The following is an 18606-nucleotide window of genomic DNA, read 5'->3' on the forward strand; positions in this document are numbered from 1 at the left end:
ATTGTAGCCTAATTGGCTAGTTAGATCCCTTAAATCTGACAATGCTAGGGACCAGAACTAGCCAAGTGAGTACCTACTTGGCTAGTTCCGGTCCATAGCCTTCTCGGACGCATATCCCATATATAGCTTGGAGGGATGACTGCATTAATTAACAAAAATGTAATAGTTGTCACTAAACCAATTTGAAAATGTCCATGGCCTGCTGTCAGCACAAACACATCTTTAAACTGCTCTCCATCATTTATCATTTTCTTGAGAAGAGAGAGGATACACGTATGTAGAGCAGGAGACATAAGAAGAAAAGAATAAAAAGAACACAGGTCTAATAATAAAAGATACACTGTAGCCTACACACAACACGCAACATAACATAATCTCCTGGCAGAGCTAAATACAGAATAATAAATTGCACGCCGTAGAAATAGGATGAAAGTGTTCCTAGAAACAGTATTTCTTTCTTTGGAATCAGACCCTCTTCCCACACCTATTCAAGTGGATAGCTTGCTTTGATCATACATGAATAATTAATGAGCCAAGCAGTTGAACCTCCATCCACAATCTCTTCTCTTCATTGCCTCCACCTGACATGACTGCTCCACCCAGGAACTCAGTTATGTCACCATGGGCACCGGCTCACATTTCAAACATGATAATAAAGGCCTTAGCTGTTGCGTGAGTTGCACAGTACGTGTGTTCTATTCCCTTGCCTTTCAGAACAACGTTCTAACTGGCTCATTTCCTACAAGTGCATTTCACAGGGCCAAGACAGCGCACACAGATGCAGCAGTAACGGAGTTACTTGAGGTCTGTTTCTGTTACACTTAAGTAATACACATTTGACTATCTGTACTTTACTTGAGTATTACTTACAATATTTTTTGGATACTTGGATGACTTTCACAAATATTGTATTTTTTACTCCGTTCCAGGAAGGGAACAAGTACCTTATGCCGTAAATAATAGTGAAAATATCCGATCTACAATGTACTTTGAATACTATTTCAAAGCTCCAGTACTTTAACTCAATATGACAAGGCAATTTTAATTTGTAGTTGAGTAATAGCCTATTTGACCAAGAGTATTGATTGAAGTACTGGGGTTGAGTACTTTGTCCACCACTGCACACATGCACCCAATTGGATACACACTTTGACACACAGCAGGCCTTTGGTTTTGTAATTTGATGAAGAAACACCACCAGCATTGTTAACTTGTCGCCGTGGCTTCATCGTGGGGTCTGTACGTTTTCGTCAAAAGAATATTGCATACATTATCAATTAACAGGCAATCCTCACTGTGTCCCGCAGGCACACAGACGGACGTGCTGAACTCATGTGTACTTCATGGAACGACTACTTTGCTCACCAAAAATCCTGTAACTGATTTTCAAGTGGAAAAGTTGCCACAGTTTAAGTAGCAGCTCATGGGTCTATCATTCCTCTATTATAATATTATCAGTCTGATAAAAAAAGGACACTTATGGCCTGGGCCGTGGCTCAGCGGTCCAGGCACCTCGGCTGGTAATCCAGTCTGGCAGTGTGCCGCGGGTTCGACTCCCGATCCCGACGGCCCTTACTGCATGTCACCCCCCCCCATCTCTCTCCCCGTTTCCTGTCAGCCTATTGTCTGTCCCTCTATAAAAAATATAAAATAAAGGCGAAAGCCACAAAAAAAAAGTATTATAAAAAAGGACACTTATCTCAATGCAGGTCTGTATAACTATGTATAAATATGATATGATATAATCAACAAGCTATGTTAAAGGAATTTGAAAATAGCAGGTACCAGTGGTGATGAGGGAATGAGTTATTATCTGTGCTGCATTTCAAAGAAGAGGGTTTTGAAGCAGGGAAGATCGAGGCCTGCATGGGGACCAAGATGTTGATAAAATATTAACTCACAGGATATTTTAAACCTCTGACATTCTTTCTCTGGGTTAGCATATTGAAAATGGCTTCCATAACAGCATCAATATTTATAACAAGATGTGAATGAATCCAGCATTTATCAGGGATCTACCAACGTCAAGTGATCAAACTATAGATAAGAATCAGTGGCTGCCATAAAATATTTATCAGCCTATTGCCTTACTGTAAATGTCATGCTATGGGGTATTATGTAATGTTGTGTTACCGTTAGGCTACCTGGTCAGCAAATACAGAAGTGTTCTCTGTGTGTGTGTGTGTGTGCGTGCGTGCGTGCGTACGTGCGTGCGTGCGTGTGTGTGTGTGTGTGTGTGTGCTTGTGTGCTTGTCAGCCCCCACGAGCATTGGTTGTGCTGCCTGCAGGTTCACTTTCCCTTGTGAGATGGGATGCACGGTTGGCTGGGCTTTAACCCTCGCCATTTGTCACCTAGAAAGAGGTGGAGGAGGGAGGAGTATTTTAATGTGTTTGTGTTCATGTGTGTGTTGGGAGGTAGGGGGATGATCGGGTGTGTGTGTGCGTGTGTGTGTGTGTGTGTGTGCGTGTGTGTGTGCGCGCCTGTGTGTGTGTGTGTGTGTGTGTGTGTGTGTGTGTGTGCACGCCTGAGTGTGTGCGTGTGTGTCAGTGGGGCCGTGTATTGATCCTCTATATGACTACAGGGGGGACAATGGTCGACATGTGTCCTATTGTGTCCAGAAACCCAATGCCACCTTGCCAGTAGAATACATTGAATGGCTATAATTAGAAACCGGTATGCATGGAGACACCGGAATGCATGGAGTAAAAACGCATTGGACAGCAAGTTGGCAATCAGAAACCTATAGTATATTTTATTTATAACAAGTAAGTGAATGATTCCAGATTGCAAGAGGCATTGGAGAACATACTAACCCTTATGGCAATGCTGCAGAAACACCCATAGAGGGCAGTAAATCTTTCTTTCTCCCGTTCACCTTGTCCACCAACCAAGGTCCCAGTTTCTGTAGGAAAAAGAGAATACTTTATGTCCTTTTTGCCATGCACCACAGCCCAGCCTGAATATGTATAACACAGAGAAACTATCATTTGAATTGAACATATTTTTTAATTCAAAGCATCTACACTTTTATTTATTTAGCTTTAGCAAGATGAAAAATAGATACCTTCATTGGAAATTCATGTCTCTGGCTGTGTGGTGGTGTGGTGCTGTTCCAGGGAAGCCCTCTTGCATGATGAGCGACTGGTCCCACAGCGCAACATTGTCTAATAACAAGCCTGTGAGCATAGTGCCTGTGTGATTACTCAACCTTGCCCCTGTGGGCATAGTACCATGTCTCTGTGGGCATGGTATCATGTCTGACAAACAAACTCACACACTTGCGCGAGAACACACACACTGTACGCACCCGTATATAAACAAACACACACTGTACTGTAGACAAACATATTCCTCTCAAAAACACTGTTGTGGTGGCTACCAGCTGCCCCTCTGCCTGTCTGTGTTATCATGGCCTGTATCCTTGGAGATAGCCTATACCTGCAGCAGGCAGCAGCAGTGCAGTGAGTCTCACCCTGCAGGTTGCTCCCTGTCAGCCCCGGCCTGGTTCTGCTCCGGATTCAACAGAGCAGAACTGCACTGCACTGCATCATCGGATCAAAGACACACTAATGACTACAGCAGAGATACTGTAAAACCCCTGGGTGTTGTTGGTTTAACTGGAGAGCGTAAATGGGTTCATTTCTACACTCTCTTTGAATTGAGACTCAGTATTTGCAGTGTACAGTATAGAATAATAGCCCCCCCCCCCCACACACACACACACACACACACACACACACACACACACACACACACACACACACACACACACACACACCACCCCTCCTTACGGTAAATATGCTATAGATGCAAAAATCCTGGCAGTATCTATCTCTCTGCAGCAAAACGCTCTCCTTGAAGCCAGATTTCTACCTTGTCGTACGATGGTGTTGCCGATCTACAAACTACAAACCCACGGCGTGTCTTCGTCGTGCTTGAGCTGCTATGTTCAGTGCATGACGTGAATTATATAGCACTACAGTATGATGCCATCCCATCCCAGATGTACTATACAATACACACTGTATACCGCAGTGTACTGTGATTTACTACCAACTGGGTGCAGCGACACCAGTGTCTTTTAACGTGCTGTATAGAACATTTGAGCAAAACACGATCATCTCTTCTATTTTACCTAAACATGCACATGTGCACACGTTCCGGCGCATGCACAGACATGTGCACGTCACGTGTCCGTGACAGGTTACAGAGGGGCGCTGCAGTCACAGAAAGTGAGTCACAGAAAGTTAATCGTGAATGATTCATTAAGGATGATCTTAGCGGCCTGGACGGTTAGCTCAACCGTCTGGGCACCTAGGCTGCTGAGCCAGCCTGACGCCGTGCCGCGGGTTCGACTCCCGAGCCCGATGGCCTTTGCCACGTGTCTTCCCCCCCCATCTCTCTCCCCATTTCCTGTCAGACTACTTTCAACCTATCAATAAAGGCAGAAAAAAGCCATATGCCATATGAACCTTATTCCTGCTTCTCCTTTTCCCATCCTCCCTCCCTGCCTGTCTCCTCTTCTCCTGCTCCAATACTGTTATCTCTTCCTCAACACCAGAAAATAACAACTATAAATAGAACAGCCTGTCCTTTCTTTAAACTGCGGGGAGAATATACGGTAATGTGCACTTAAAGGCAAGGAAGAGAAAAGATACCATGGGGGCGTTAGAAAATGGCCTCCGCACATCACCCATGGCTACAAAGACTGCATGCCCTAAGAATAACCACGAAGCATCCTTTGATCGATTAATGGCATTTCAAACACAGCCTCTCAGCTTAAAATGATCCCTCAAACCATCGCTTGTGGTCTAAATGCCTCATGAGCAATAACATTATGGGAGTGAAAAGTAGTGATAGGCATTAACAAAACTAAACATGAAGTTGACACCTCAATGTGTTCTGAGGTACGGTAACACCATTTGGAACAGGAATATGCAAATATAAATCATGTTATTTTTAACCACAGTAGAGCAGCAAACAGGAACAAAGACCAACACCAGAAATAAAACACACAAAACACAGCTTGATTTGAATTACTATTGTCTTCATTGATATTGATATTTTATCATGGTTATGATCATTTGGAAGGATTATATGCATTTTAAGTACTTTTTTCTCCTTTTCCATAGATTGTTCTTTTGGTCTTGTAAAGTGCAGTTTAATACTACTTTTTTCACATACAGTATATAGCACATGGTTTTTGCTCTATAATAAATGTCTATATACATCATTTCCCTCCCATTTCATTTCATAGAAAGAAACTCCATTATCCACTGTACCAAGTTATGTTTTCAGGCCTCCTTGATATGGAGGAGGATTTTGTAACTGTACATATTATTTCAGTGGAAACCTACTACCAGGCCCTTAAATCAAATAATGAGTAACTCCCTTCACCCAACACACACATGCATACAAATCATGGCTGAGGGAAGTAGGGGTGCTGGGGGGGCTGGAGCACCCCCTCCCCCCAGGCACAGCCCCCCCTCGGACAGTAGGGGGGAAATAATAATAATTTTAATCAAAACAGATTTCTGTTACTAGGCTTAATAAATATGCTGTATCACAGTACCAGCACCTTATACTGGTTAATTGCCTGTGTCAGTTTTCTCATGCGTGTGGAGAGGGAAAGTAAAAGCCACTTTTCTGCGTGAAATTTTGCGGCTCACACGCGCGCACCCCCTACTGTACGTTCAGCACCTCCTAGCGTAAACATCTTCCCGCGGCCCTGATACAAATTGCATATTAATCAACTCATCACCTTACATGAGTCCACCTTTCATTTGAAAATGGAAAATATACGCACATGTGTATGACTATCACATGTTTGATGTTTCTTATAGAGAGCAAGTGGGTCATGACTATTAAGAGCTGTCCACATCAAGAATGATAACTGTAACCATAAATGCGTGGTTTCAAAAATAGTTCTAACTGAAGTGGATGGCATAGTAAAAAGAAAACTATAACAGCAACGACAGTGGTGAACAATATAGTTACAGTAGGATCCCTTTCAGAGCGATATTATGATGAAAGATAAACACCAATCAAAATCCATCTGAACTAACTGGGTGTGATGTTCAACACATCGCTCACATTTACAGAATTGTATGTGGATCACTACCGTTATAGTTATCTGTATAGCGATAGTTATCATTCACTGTGTGGTTGGCCCTTTACATCTCACAGTAGCCTACAATTCCAACATACTGTAACCATTTGGAGAGATCGCAGATATTCAATGTACAAACAGTATGTGTCAGCAGCACTCACATCTTACAGCAAATCACCCAGAACAGCAACTCCATTTCTTCAAATGTATTGGTGTTTAAGTAATTGATGTATTGATTCCTCCGTTATCTGCTCTTTCAGTTGACTAATTTTCTCTGCATAGATTTCTCAGCGTATTCACTGTTGTTGGGGCACCCTTTTTATGGTGAGAATCTGCTGGTGGGTCCCTCAAACTACATGGGTTGTTCTTTATTTTTTACATTTTTCTTAGAAGCTGTGGTGCTCCTTAAGAAGTTGTCTCTGTATTATGCATTGAATATAAAAAGTTTAACGACGTAAATCTGCAAGCACAACAATAAGACATTACACTGCTTGTGCTTATCGAAGGAACAATTGTTGAGTTTCAACCTTTTCAAATAAGCCGTTCCGAAATTAGCTGCTAAAGTAAAATTGTCTGTTGAAGTGCCCAATTCCAAACATAACAGATTAAACATGCTCTCTGCCAATGTGTCATGAGTATCTGTCCATTGTAAAAAATGAATGAATGAATACAAATAAAAAATGTGGAAAAAGTGGAGTAAATTAAATGCATTTGCATGCATAGACACATTTTTGGTTTAACCTAAATACACTGGCATGCAGGTGGTTGCACATTGTTGCATACTGTAGATGCAGCTGTACAACCATGGCTAAGACACTGACATTCAGTGGTGGTTCACGCTCTCACATACTGTTGTACGCACGCACGCACGCACGCACGCACGCACGCACGCACGCACGCACGCACGCACGCACACACACACACACACACACACACACACACACACACACACACACACACACACACACATGCACATAAAATGTAAACTACTACACCGTTGTGCACCTGCATTTTATGGTAATAAAGATCTGTGTCGGACAGTGTGGAGGTCTATACTGGTGGTGCTGTGGGGTCGAGAGATCATTTAGAATATCTTCTCACTCATTGTCAACACACAATACCCTCTGTCATATCACCAGCTCTACAAAAATGTTAAATATTGCTAAAATGCTCTTGAAAGATCAACCAGCCTCTACAGAAGCAGGGTTCCAGCCCCTTATAACTGCCAAGAGGTTTTTCTCCATTCCAACATCTTCCGTTTCTCTTGAGTTATAAGTGATATGTTGCTTGAGCTTATTTACTGAAATTCTCTAGAATTCTTTCAAAAACATTTGATGGGGTAGATGGCTTGGACAGAGACAACTACAGAAGCCTCATTGTAGTCATTTAAATGAGGCATCCTGAGCACATAATGGCAGCAGTTAAAGAGCCCCAACCTAAAATCTAAAGAGCAAATTTCTCAAGTAAAATCAAGCCAGTACATTATTCACTTCGACAGTTGCTACAGATCCTCCCCTGAACCTTTCTGATTACTTAAGACATCAATGAAACGATAAAGAAAGGCAGTGAGCTTCATTGGCATTAAGTAAGAGTCTAGCTATAATATGTGCTATGCAATGGCTAAAAAGTCACCTCCAATATCGACCCAAATGCTTTTGACTATTACTTTGACAGGGCTGACAGAATGTTTGATTCTCTGCTGGATGCTAGCCAAGAACTAGACCCTGAATTACATGACGGCTTTTACAACATTTACTCTCTTTCCAAATCAGGCACTGGCTCCTAATTTATAACAAGAGTGAAATTCTGGCTAGCAAGACTGTGCTTTTGGCACTCTACAGGAATAGTGCTTTGAACAAACAAGATTTTCATTAATAAACACCAAGAAAAAAACAAAACATGGCAATGATCTGCATTGTGTAAAGAATTTCCCTTCCTCTTATTGGTTAAACATTGCTTTTTTTATATCAGGTTAATTTTAAAGTATGTGTATACTGTACTGTATATAATATTGAAATAAATATTATCTACATTATTAACTGTAGACTTTCTTTTTTTTGTTTAGAGGCAGCTTCTTCTTTGACCTTAAATGCATGCGTCTAGGAATGTTCTGAGGTCATGCAACACTAGGAGATCAGCGTAAACCCATCTTGATAAAGGCAATAGAGGGGACGTGTTATTCTATACAACAAGTCTTTAAAAGTACTCTTTTTCGATTGCGAGCACATTATCGTATAACAGCCGCAGAAGACAGCAGTGCAAGTCTATTTCGGTCTGTAATGAGATCAATGTTAAATAACTACAGTATGAGTTAAGCGTTTACCTGTAATCACTGCTCAGCTGCAATCGTTCTACATGCCGGCAACCTGGCGAATTACATTAACGGCAATGACCTCTACATGGAATGTTGTGTTAACACTCACATCCTACAATTAATTGGATAAATGGCGAATACAATTATCCCCTAGGAAATCCAGTAACAATGCTTATGTTCTTGTAAGACCCTATAGGCATCCTTTTAGATTAGACTGTGATGGACTGAAGACTTTAAAGGGGGCAGTGTACCAACAGACACTCTACAGTGGTGTGCTGATTCGCTGAAGCATATGGCAGTCATGGAACTTCATGCAATAATCTACATGTACCTCTTACAGTACCTAATAGCTATGAAACTACGGTTATCTGTTCACTCACAATTATACCTACCTATCTATGTTAGTATGTGTGAAAACCGACAAAAAATAAATCAGGAAGTAACATTCACATTGTCCTCAAAGCTCTGAAGTAAGAACGCTTTAGTGTAAATGAAGGGGGGAAAGCTAGCATTGCCGTACATAATACATGTAAGACCAAAGCACAGATAAGTCTAGGGCCATTCTCAGTCATTCATCAGATACTGATGTCTACTGGGAGTAAAAGGTATCAAACCACACGCTTAGCGCTGATGTTTCATCCACCTCGATTCTCGTCTCTAGCAGGCTAGTTGACCACAGGCCAAAGCAGGGGTGTGGTCTTGCTTTATAGGCACACACGTCCTTTCATCTTTACGTTGATTAGCACAAAACAGTTTCATTGGCTCCAAGAAGCAGCATATGTACATGTAGCACGCAATAGGGCTCTTCAGAAGTGCAGGGGAGAGTGGTGGGATATGGAATAAGCACTTTGTTTTTGCTTTTTTTTGTTTTTCTCTAGAAGCAGAAAATAGAATCAGCTAGTATGTTTCTCCCATTTCTTTTTCATTAATTATTTTGTGGACTACTTTTGGCTAATATTTTCAATATTGGTTTTAAACAACCACTCAGACAAGCCAGCTCCATGCTAAAAGAAATTATATAATTTTAAAAAAGACATTTAGACTGTTAATAGTAATTAGTGAGTTGCCAGGGGGTTTAAGGGGTAACCTGGGAAGTGGGGTGGTGGGATGGTAGGGGGTGTGAGGCTGTGAGCATAGGTCTCTAAAATAATGTTTCTCCATCTCTCGTTACGTCAAATGAAGAAGACATTCTGGATTCTATTGCCTTGATATTCCAGCAGATATAGATAAATGACGTCCAGTTGCTCTTTCCACATGCCCCACGGTGATGGGGAGCAGAAAGGCAACCAGAGCAGATGACTACACATCTGTCAGCATTTTGGTGATGTTCACATAGTTTGTGTTGTCCAGCGTGCAGTTGGGCGCCTTAAGGTTCTCTTCCTGTAAGTCCTCGTTGCTGTTGTTCACCGCCTCCTGGATCTCCATATAGTCTGATTTGCTGATGGTGGAGCCATGACTCTTCAGCTCCTCTGCAGAGTCAGCCTTAGGGTCCTGCAGAAGACCAGCTTGCTCTTCGCCCTCTGTCTCACGGTGATAGAAGTAGTTGAAGTTGGAGACGATGACGGGCACGGGCAACGCGATGGTCAGCACACCGGCAATGGCGCAAAGGGAGCCCACAATCTTGCCGCCAATGGTGGTCGGCACCATGTCGCCATAGCCCACCGTTGTCATGGACACCACAGCCCACCAGAAGGCATGCGGGATGCTTTCAAAATGCGATTCAGGCTCATCAGCCTCAGCGAAGTAGACCGCACTGGAGAACAAGATAACCCCGATGAAGAGGAAGAATATGAGCAGGCCGAGCTCCCTCATACTCGCTTTAAGGGTCTGGCCCAGGATTTGAAGCCCCTTGGAGTGACGTGAGAGCTTGAAGATCCTAAACACTCTGACCAAACGGATGACCCTGAGAATGGCTAAGGACATGGCTTGTTGGCCTGCTGGGCCATCCTCTGGGTTCTCAGCGAGCTCTGTGCCAAGAGTTATAAAGTATGGGATGATAGCGACGATGTCAATATTGTTCATCATGTTGCCAAAAAAGCCTGATTTGCTAGGGCAGGCAAATAAGCGCACCAGGAACTCAAAGGAGAACCATATAATGCAAAGAGTCTCTAGGATAAAGAAGGGATCTGTGAAGTAGGTGGAGGTGTAGGTGATAATTGTGGTGTTGCGTTCAGGTGAAAATACCTCTGTGCGAATCTTGTGCCCGTCGCCATCGTCATTGCGGAAAACGGGAAGTGTCTCCAAACAGAAACTGACAATGGATATGAGAATGACCATGACAGAAATTATGGCAATAATCCTAGCAGGACCTGAGCTCTCTGGGTACTCAAAAAGCAGCCACACCTGTCTTTGAAACTCGTTGTCAGGGAGGGGCCTCTCTTCCTCCTTGACGAAACCCTCATCCTCTCTAAACAATTCGATGGCCTCTGCCCCAAGCTCGTAGAAACGGATCTCCTCAGAGAAAATATCGAGTGTAACATTAACCGGCCTCCTTAGCCGGCCCCCTGATTGGTAGTAGTACAATATGGCGTCGAAGCTTAGCCTGTTCCTGTCAAAGAAGTACTCGTTCCTCAGAGGGTCGAAGTACTGCATCCTCTTTTTGGGGTTGCCCAACAAGGTCTCTGGGAACTGGGAGAGGGTCTTGAGCTGTGTCTCGAAGCCTAACCCCGAAATGTTGATGAACACCCTCTCGCAGCACTCCAGGTCAGCTTCTGGGTCGTAGTCCTGGACATGCCCCGGGTGTGTGGCCGCCTCGTCTGAGGGGTCGCCAGTGGCAACAGTCATTCTGCAGGGAGAGGGGGCCTGCACTTTTCAGTGGGTCAGGGTCCTGCAGCCTGGAAAACTGTAGGGTGGGTCCAGGAGAGGGAGGGGGCTCAACGCCGTAAAGACCCGACGGCCACAGGATGTAACCTAGGATCTGGCTGCATGTATAAGACAGACAGACAAACGCAGACAACAAGGTCAGGTACATCTGAGATACATTCAAAACTCTGCTACTGCATTAGGTTATAAAACAGAATATCAGAAATGCATATAGTTGTAATGAGAGTGAGACAGTCGAGTGACTCGAGTATAGGCCTACATATTAAATCATTTCTGGGAATTCTGAAACTGCTGTATTGCAGCTGACTGGGGTAGATTAATAAGGAAATAGCCGGTGAGCTGTCTTGCATATAAATTGCCTCAATGCAGGTAAATATTGGAGGCAACCAGCAGAAAGACGTAAGTGGCTCATGAATTGGGACATGTGCAAACACTGAGCTGCTGCAATGGACAATATTCATTGAAATGAACAGGACCACCTTCTGCAGTGAAGCCATGCGTGAATATGTAATGCAGCAGGCGCCCATGCAGTTCATCATGTACACAGCATCCTACAATATCAAAGAAAGCCACTATACAGTTAAAAAACACAGATGTAAGATTGTCTTTAAAGAGGTATTCATTCTCAAACATGTTCAAAACGTACACATATTTCAATTTGTGAATTCACTTCAAAGTATATGTTTCTTGTCAGTCTGGGTATAGCCTACTACAGTCAAATGGTGCCTGTGCCTCTGAAATATTCAAAAACATCTATAAATTATTTATCCATAGGAGGCAGGTTTCAAGAAAGAAAGAAAAAAATACATCTGGCTTGCATCTCCACTATAGGCTACCAGAGAAACATACATTTTATAACACCGGCTAAACCTTATTTGAAACAACAAATGCAGGCTTTTGAGAGCATGAAAGTCGTCACGATACGTTTTACACAAAAATGCGTGCTGGCCAGAAGCCTAGGCTAGATCCATTTCCGTGAAATCAAAGATGATGGGTTAGGCTGGTATTTCCTATCGATTATTATCATCACGCCTACCTGCAGACATCTTCTTACTATCTTGGATGTTAGTTGATGTCCCTGCGGCTGGTATCAGTGACAATCAGCCCGCGTGTTCCAGTCTTTGATTCCGTAAAATGAAACAAAACAATTTCCAATTCAAGACAGCCGATCAATCCTATCCACCTAATCCTGTCTGTCTGCACTCTGCAGCATCTTTCCGTGCGCACCGGCGTTTCACAGCGGACACATTATGCGGGTGTGTCCTCGCTTTCCCCTCCCCGACTCCTTAGCAGGTTGCCGTGGTACTGAGATGGACAAAAGGGGAGGAGGGGAGGGGGTCTAGAATCGACTCGACCAAGGGGGGCTGGTGGTTCCCATAGCCAAAGATGCTGGGATCAGCAGAATGGGCTGCCCTCACTATTCGTAGCCGATATATGTCGTCGGTGCTCGGGCTGTGAAGCTGCAGACAGCCGCCGCAGGTAATCGTCCTGTTAAAGTGCTCAACACGTGCAAGAACGGAGGGGAAAGCGGAGAATGCGATCTGTAATAATAATATCCAATCCAAATCCCCTATATTTATAGCACATTTAACAGTGTTGAAACCAAAGTAAAGTATAGGCTACACAAGAAAAATACTAAAATACCAAGAGCAAAACAATAGGCCTACATTAGCAGATGCAATCTTAGCCGGCCTACTGACTAAATTGCAGATGAACGGGTTAGGCTATAAAGGCAAGCAAGATCAGTAGACCTAATTGCAGATAATATGTTACTTTCCCATGGTTTTCTTTCTTTCTTTCTTTCTTTCTTTCTTGCTTTCTTTCTTGCTTTCTTTCTTTCTTTCTTTCTTTTTTGTAATAATTGCATGAAACATTTCCTTTTTCTTTTCGTTTTTTTAGGCCATAACCCTGTCCTGTATCCAAATCCCCATAGGCAATAACATGAGGACTATTCAAAATTTGCAGAGTCCTGCTGCACTGCAGTCTAATTTTAGAAGAGAACAGCATCTTTTTGAAACGACATTGAGAGAGGATATAGATTATAGCCCACAATTTCACAGAGGCAGTCTTGCAGAACGCAACACCGCTGTAGGCTAGTTATCAGTTCATTGGCGGTATGTGTGGCATATGCATTTTGCTCTTGCTTTCTAATCAAAGTGGCCATTTCAAATCTGCAGTCGTGCATTGCTATGCATACAAAGTGACTGCTGGGGTTGTAGAAAGCAATAAAGGTTAGAGCTCCATCTGCACCACTACCTCCTTCAATGTAGGTTATAGTTTGTGGGTGTGGGTGTGTGTGTGTGTGTGTGTGTGTGTGTGTGTGTGTGTGTGTGTGTGTGTGTGTGTGTGTGTGTGTGTGTGTGTGTGTGTACGCGTGCGCGTGCGTGTGCGTGTGTGTGTGCGTGTGTGTGTGTGTGTGTGTGTGTGTGGACCAAAGGGTGCATAATATTCTCTGAATAGGATAGGCCTATTAGCAGCACAGCTGTTGATTTAACAAAACTGCCAAAGTCAAAATCACTGTTGATTGCAAAATATTATCAGCAATGTATGCTTTATTTTATAAAGTTATCTTCTGATTGTCAAATTCAAATTTGATAGCGGGTGAAATAAGTATAGGCTATATTTATTCATACATGTTAAATGCTGATGCTTGACATATCTGATGATGGAATAAATCTCATCAGGCAACGTATATTCAATTTCACAAGAGGATCTTCCCAGCTACAGACAGTAGGTATGCACATGCACATTTATTGTCCTCTTGTTGTGTTATTTTGTTGTTTGTATGCCTGGGGAATGTGTTTGTAGGGAAATTACCACTTAAATCAATACATCCTACTTAGGTGACTGCATGGTAGTATTTCCTTCCTCCTTCCCCTTTTCCCTGAAAAGGAGACAGACACTCGTTCCTGGCCGATACAGACAATAAGCTGACCTACTTACTTACTTATTTACTTATTTAATTACTACTGTATAATTACTTTGTATTTCCCTTCCACGCACCAAATAGGCCTCTCTTCGCCGAAAATAGCAGAATGTTCATCCCAGAAAAGGGACATTAGGGTTCATGTAGTTAATATGTATGTAATTCAATTATTAACTTATTCAGTATTGGTGTTATATGAGAAACCCTGAATGAGTCACACAGCCACCCCAAAATAGACGTCGCCCATGATGATTTATTGTGTGTGTGGATTTGCATGCGACTGTTCACGCCAAGCCTAGCCACAGCGGGACGTCTGGTCAATGTGATGTTACGAGGAGCTGTAAAATCCTCTTCACATGCACAAGTGGAGCGGCCGTCCATGCGTGGCCACTGCTGGCCAGTGAAAATGGCGGCATGGCTGCAACATGGCTGCATGCGTGACTGCCACAAAACAAAACAGTTCCATTCCATTCCATTCGTCTCTTTACATTTGTGTAACAGAAGTGGGATAATATAGAGGAAAACACAGCTGCCCTCCAGCCTCCAGTGTCCTGGTGTCTCAGTACCAGAAATACCGGTGAAGATGCTGGTCTCTCATAGTGGCAAGAAGGCGTTAACGCAGCCCAAGAACAGCCTACAGGCAGCAACACTCTAGCCTGGCTAATAAGCCAGACAGTGTGATTTGAGTCTGGCTTATTAGCCAGGCTAGCAACACTCTGTGCTGGGAATCACATTGTGGACTGCTGACTACTACGACCACCACCACTGTCCAAGCCTCGCCGCTAAGCAAATTGTAAAAGAGTGTTCTGCCATACTAATGGATAATGGCCTTACCAGAGCCTCGCAAGGAACTACCGGTATATGGTATCTTTTCATCGGTTTTTCAACCGATGAGGAGCAGCATGAGATTGGACACATCCGTCTCTGCCCCCACTGATTGCCCTGCAAAAAGAGCAGCCACAGAGCAGAAAGTGCAGAAGAAGTATATAGGGATAATCCAACTCTCCAACTGTCCCTGGGCCATCTCCATTGTCCTGTTGTGTTGTGCATAAAGGACAATAACTGAAATCTATGGATTGCAGACAGCTAAATGCCTTAACCCAGTGCTCAGTATTGACGATGCCCATGATGACTCAGACTGAGAAGGTCCCATGGAACCACTGTTTGGTCTACTTTTATGACCTCATGCAACAAATTTAGGAGGGGCCCTGGCCAGTCTGCTGGAAGCGTTTGAGGCCAATCACTCAGTCACCAGGCAGGCTTGTTTCCACCCGGGGCAATCCAATCTCCTGTGGAGGAATAAAACAGCGTTCTGGAAGCATGAGGTCAGTCCGTTGGCAGAGGGAGTGTAGAGCCCAGGATTACATTAGACAATTGACACTGGGTGAAAAAAATAATGGGTTACAAAAATCGTGGGCTAAAAATGTAGAAGGTCTTATAATCGGTGTCGTTTTATATTCTGGCCAATACTGTAATACAACAGCTTATTGATTTAATTCTCTATGATATTAGCAATAATATTTTGCTTTTGGAATGGGGTCAGGGTTGAACCTAACATAGGTGTGTGTGTGTGTGTGTGTGTGTGTGTGTGTGTGTGTGTGTGTGTGTGTGTGTGTGTGTGTGTGTGTGTGTGTGTGTGTGTGTGTGTGTGTGTGTGTGTGTGTGTGTGTGTGTGTGTGTGTGTGTGTGTGTGTGTGTGTGTGTGTTTGTGTGTGCGTGTGCATGTGCGTGTATGCGCGCGTGGTGGACCGAGGTTGTTCCTCCTTTCTCAATGGTTATTGTGAGTTGTTTCTTGCAAGAAACGTCATTATTAATAGATGCCGTGCAAAAATAGAATAAATACCCCATCCATTGTACTTTGCTGCTTCGGCTGCGGTCCAGAATGTGAACTATAGAAGCCCCCTCCCGCCTATAGTCATTAGTGTGGGTGCTGGAGGTGCATGTCCGTTCCATCGTGGCAGAAATGACCTTACATATCAACCAAAGGTCAGAGGGAATCCCTCTGACTGGATGGGAGGAGGGGAAAGCAGACATGATAGAGGAGGAGAAGTATGGGGGGGAGGATGGTGGACCAGGCCGACAGTTTGATTTGTGTGAGACCTCGACTACGTATACGTTTACTCCACGAGGACTGTCAGGGCCTTCCAACCCCCTTCCCTTCTGCCTGTCTGTGCTCCCGTCTGACAACCCGCATGCGCACAGCCTCTCGCTATAGCTGTCTCTTAATGGCTTTCCCAGGTTCCCTCCCTGACAGCATAGACATTATTTATGAGCCAGGGGCCCTTTACAAAGACTGTTAATGCATTCTCCGAAGCTCCGTTAACATTTTGCTTTAATTAAAAGTGAAGGTTCCCTGGGACTCTAAATGCTCTGTGTGTTTTAATCACATGCAGAGGTGGAGATCAGCACCGTGTTGGTGGTGTTGTAGTGACAGCAATGCATTTGTTCTTACATACAGGTGTTGATATCGGGAGAAACACAGTCCTTGTCATAATATGTTAGGCATGCAGGCAAAGGCACACAGAAAATAAACGTCATAGGATGAGGAAGGGTCTTTATTGGTGAGCCCTGCCTGTGGCTGTGGCAAAACAAAAACATGGTTAACCACTTAAAACAAAATGACTCTTTGGGTAAATGTTTGGGTTTTCTATGATGTTGGCAAGATATCTCCAGTAGTTTCCCACTACAGTAATTTCAGCAAATTTCTGATCTGCAAATTAAGCATTTGGAGTACTGTCCTTCACCCCAAATTGTCCTCATGGTGGTGCTGTAACAGCCATTCGTGTTTTGGCTTATAACTTGTGAACTGAAGGTTTCCCATATTGGCCCATATGTTTTCGATCCTGTCAATCCATCAGCAGTGTGTCTGTGAAAAGCTCATCTCTGACACTCCTAGTTGGCCAAGTGTTGCTATGAGAACACTTCACATTTTGGCCTATATTACTTTTTATTAACTATAGGTTGTGCAATCAAAATTTCTTGGATCATCACTCCCTACGACGTACATAATGTAGGCCCAGGCCATTTGTGCCAGACTAGATTTGACAACATTTCACGTTTCTTCAAAGCACACTTTCTGTTAGAAATGTTATCCAAAATTCACACTCATATACGACAAAGTATAGGTTTTAGTGGTGAACGCACACGCACACTCGTGAGTACACTCACTCGCACGCACACACGCACGCACGCACGCACGCACGCACGCAGCACACATCTATACACACACACACACACACACACTCACACACACAGGCAGACACGCACACAAGTCTGTGCTCATCTGTGATACAATCTAAAGAAACATATATTTGTTACTGGCTCTTCAGCCTATAATGACATAATGGCACTGACATTAGAGATAGCAAGTGTTACAATTGAACCCATATGGGTACATTTTTAATTTTTACATACATTTGAACTCTCCAGATGTTAGGCCTACTGTTTCATACAAATCCTACACTGGTCCATTTGCTTACATTATGTAGAGTGACTATTGGGATGTTCCAGTGTGGTTGCCCTGAGAGAGGGAAGGGAACCACATCCAATGCAACAATGCTTAATCTATAGCCTACTCGGCTACTATAGCCGATCTTCAAGTTCCGATGCAACACATTGTGAGCTGGTAGATTGTCTAATTTCGGTGCACGACTCCGTTATACCAGGGGTTCTCAACCCGTGGGTCGCGACCCCTCGGGGGGTCGCCAAATTATTTTGGGGGGTCCCCAAATTATCTTTTTTCTTTTTTTTTTGCAACTGAATGGCTGGAAAATGGAAATGAAGAGTTTACATAGTATACATAACATAGTATACATGCATACACCTTCCATAATGATTATATCTGGTTTCAGTATTTATTTATGGTGTATTGTCTCTATTATTATGGTTATTGAAGCAGTCAATTTATATTGGGGGTCGGGAGGGGGCGGGGAGGGGGTCCCGAGACATTGCCAAAGCATTTCCGGGGGTCCCCGGCCAAAAACGTTGAGAACCCCTGCGTTATACGACAAAGTACAAATTGGCCTTGAGGCAGGACCGGTTTGGAAAGCGGAGACACTGAAAGAGAGCTGAGGTAAGGTAATCTCCCTGCTGCTGCGGCTCCTGTGTCCTTCTCTGTGTCCCCTTTGAGCAATGTGTGTGTGTGTGTGTGTGTGTGTGTGTGGGGGGGGGAGAGATGTATAGAGTTGTGAGGGGCTGGAGGAGAAGGAGTGAGCCAGGGAAAAGACGATGGGAATGGAACAAAAAGAGCGAGTCATGTTCATCATACTGAGGTGTGATGTCCGCGCGCGTGTGTGCGTGCGTGCGTGCGTGCGTGCGTGCGTGCGTGCGTGCGTGCGTGCGTGCGTGCGTGCGTGCGTGCGTGTGCGCCCTCGGCTCCACGCGTGTGTGTGAGTGTGCTTGTGTGCATGAGTGCGTGGCTTATAGCCACTGGA

General features: G+C 43.8%; 1 protein-coding gene and 1 long non-coding RNA gene across 2 annotated transcripts in view; both read right to left on the minus strand.

Moving 5' to 3' along the window:
- Positions 1–18606, minus strand: part of LOC306929734 — a 231748-nt gene that overhangs the window by 182627 nt on the left and 30515 nt on the right. The gene's annotated exons all lie outside the window — the stretch shown is intronic.
- On the minus strand, positions 9724–11208 carry LOC306929721 (potassium voltage-gated channel subfamily A member 2-like; the record flags this gene model as incomplete). Its single annotated transcript, XM_079510365.1, has 1 exon — positions 9724–11208. One exon carries the CDS (start codon positions 11206–11208, stop codon positions 9724–9726), a length of 1485 nt encoding a protein of 494 aa, XP_079366491.1.

This window comes from Electrona antarctica (assembly GCF_951216825.1).
Source record: "Electrona antarctica genome assembly, chromosome: 9".
Lineage (NCBI taxonomy): Eukaryota > Metazoa > Chordata > Actinopteri > Myctophiformes > Myctophidae > Electrona > Electrona antarctica.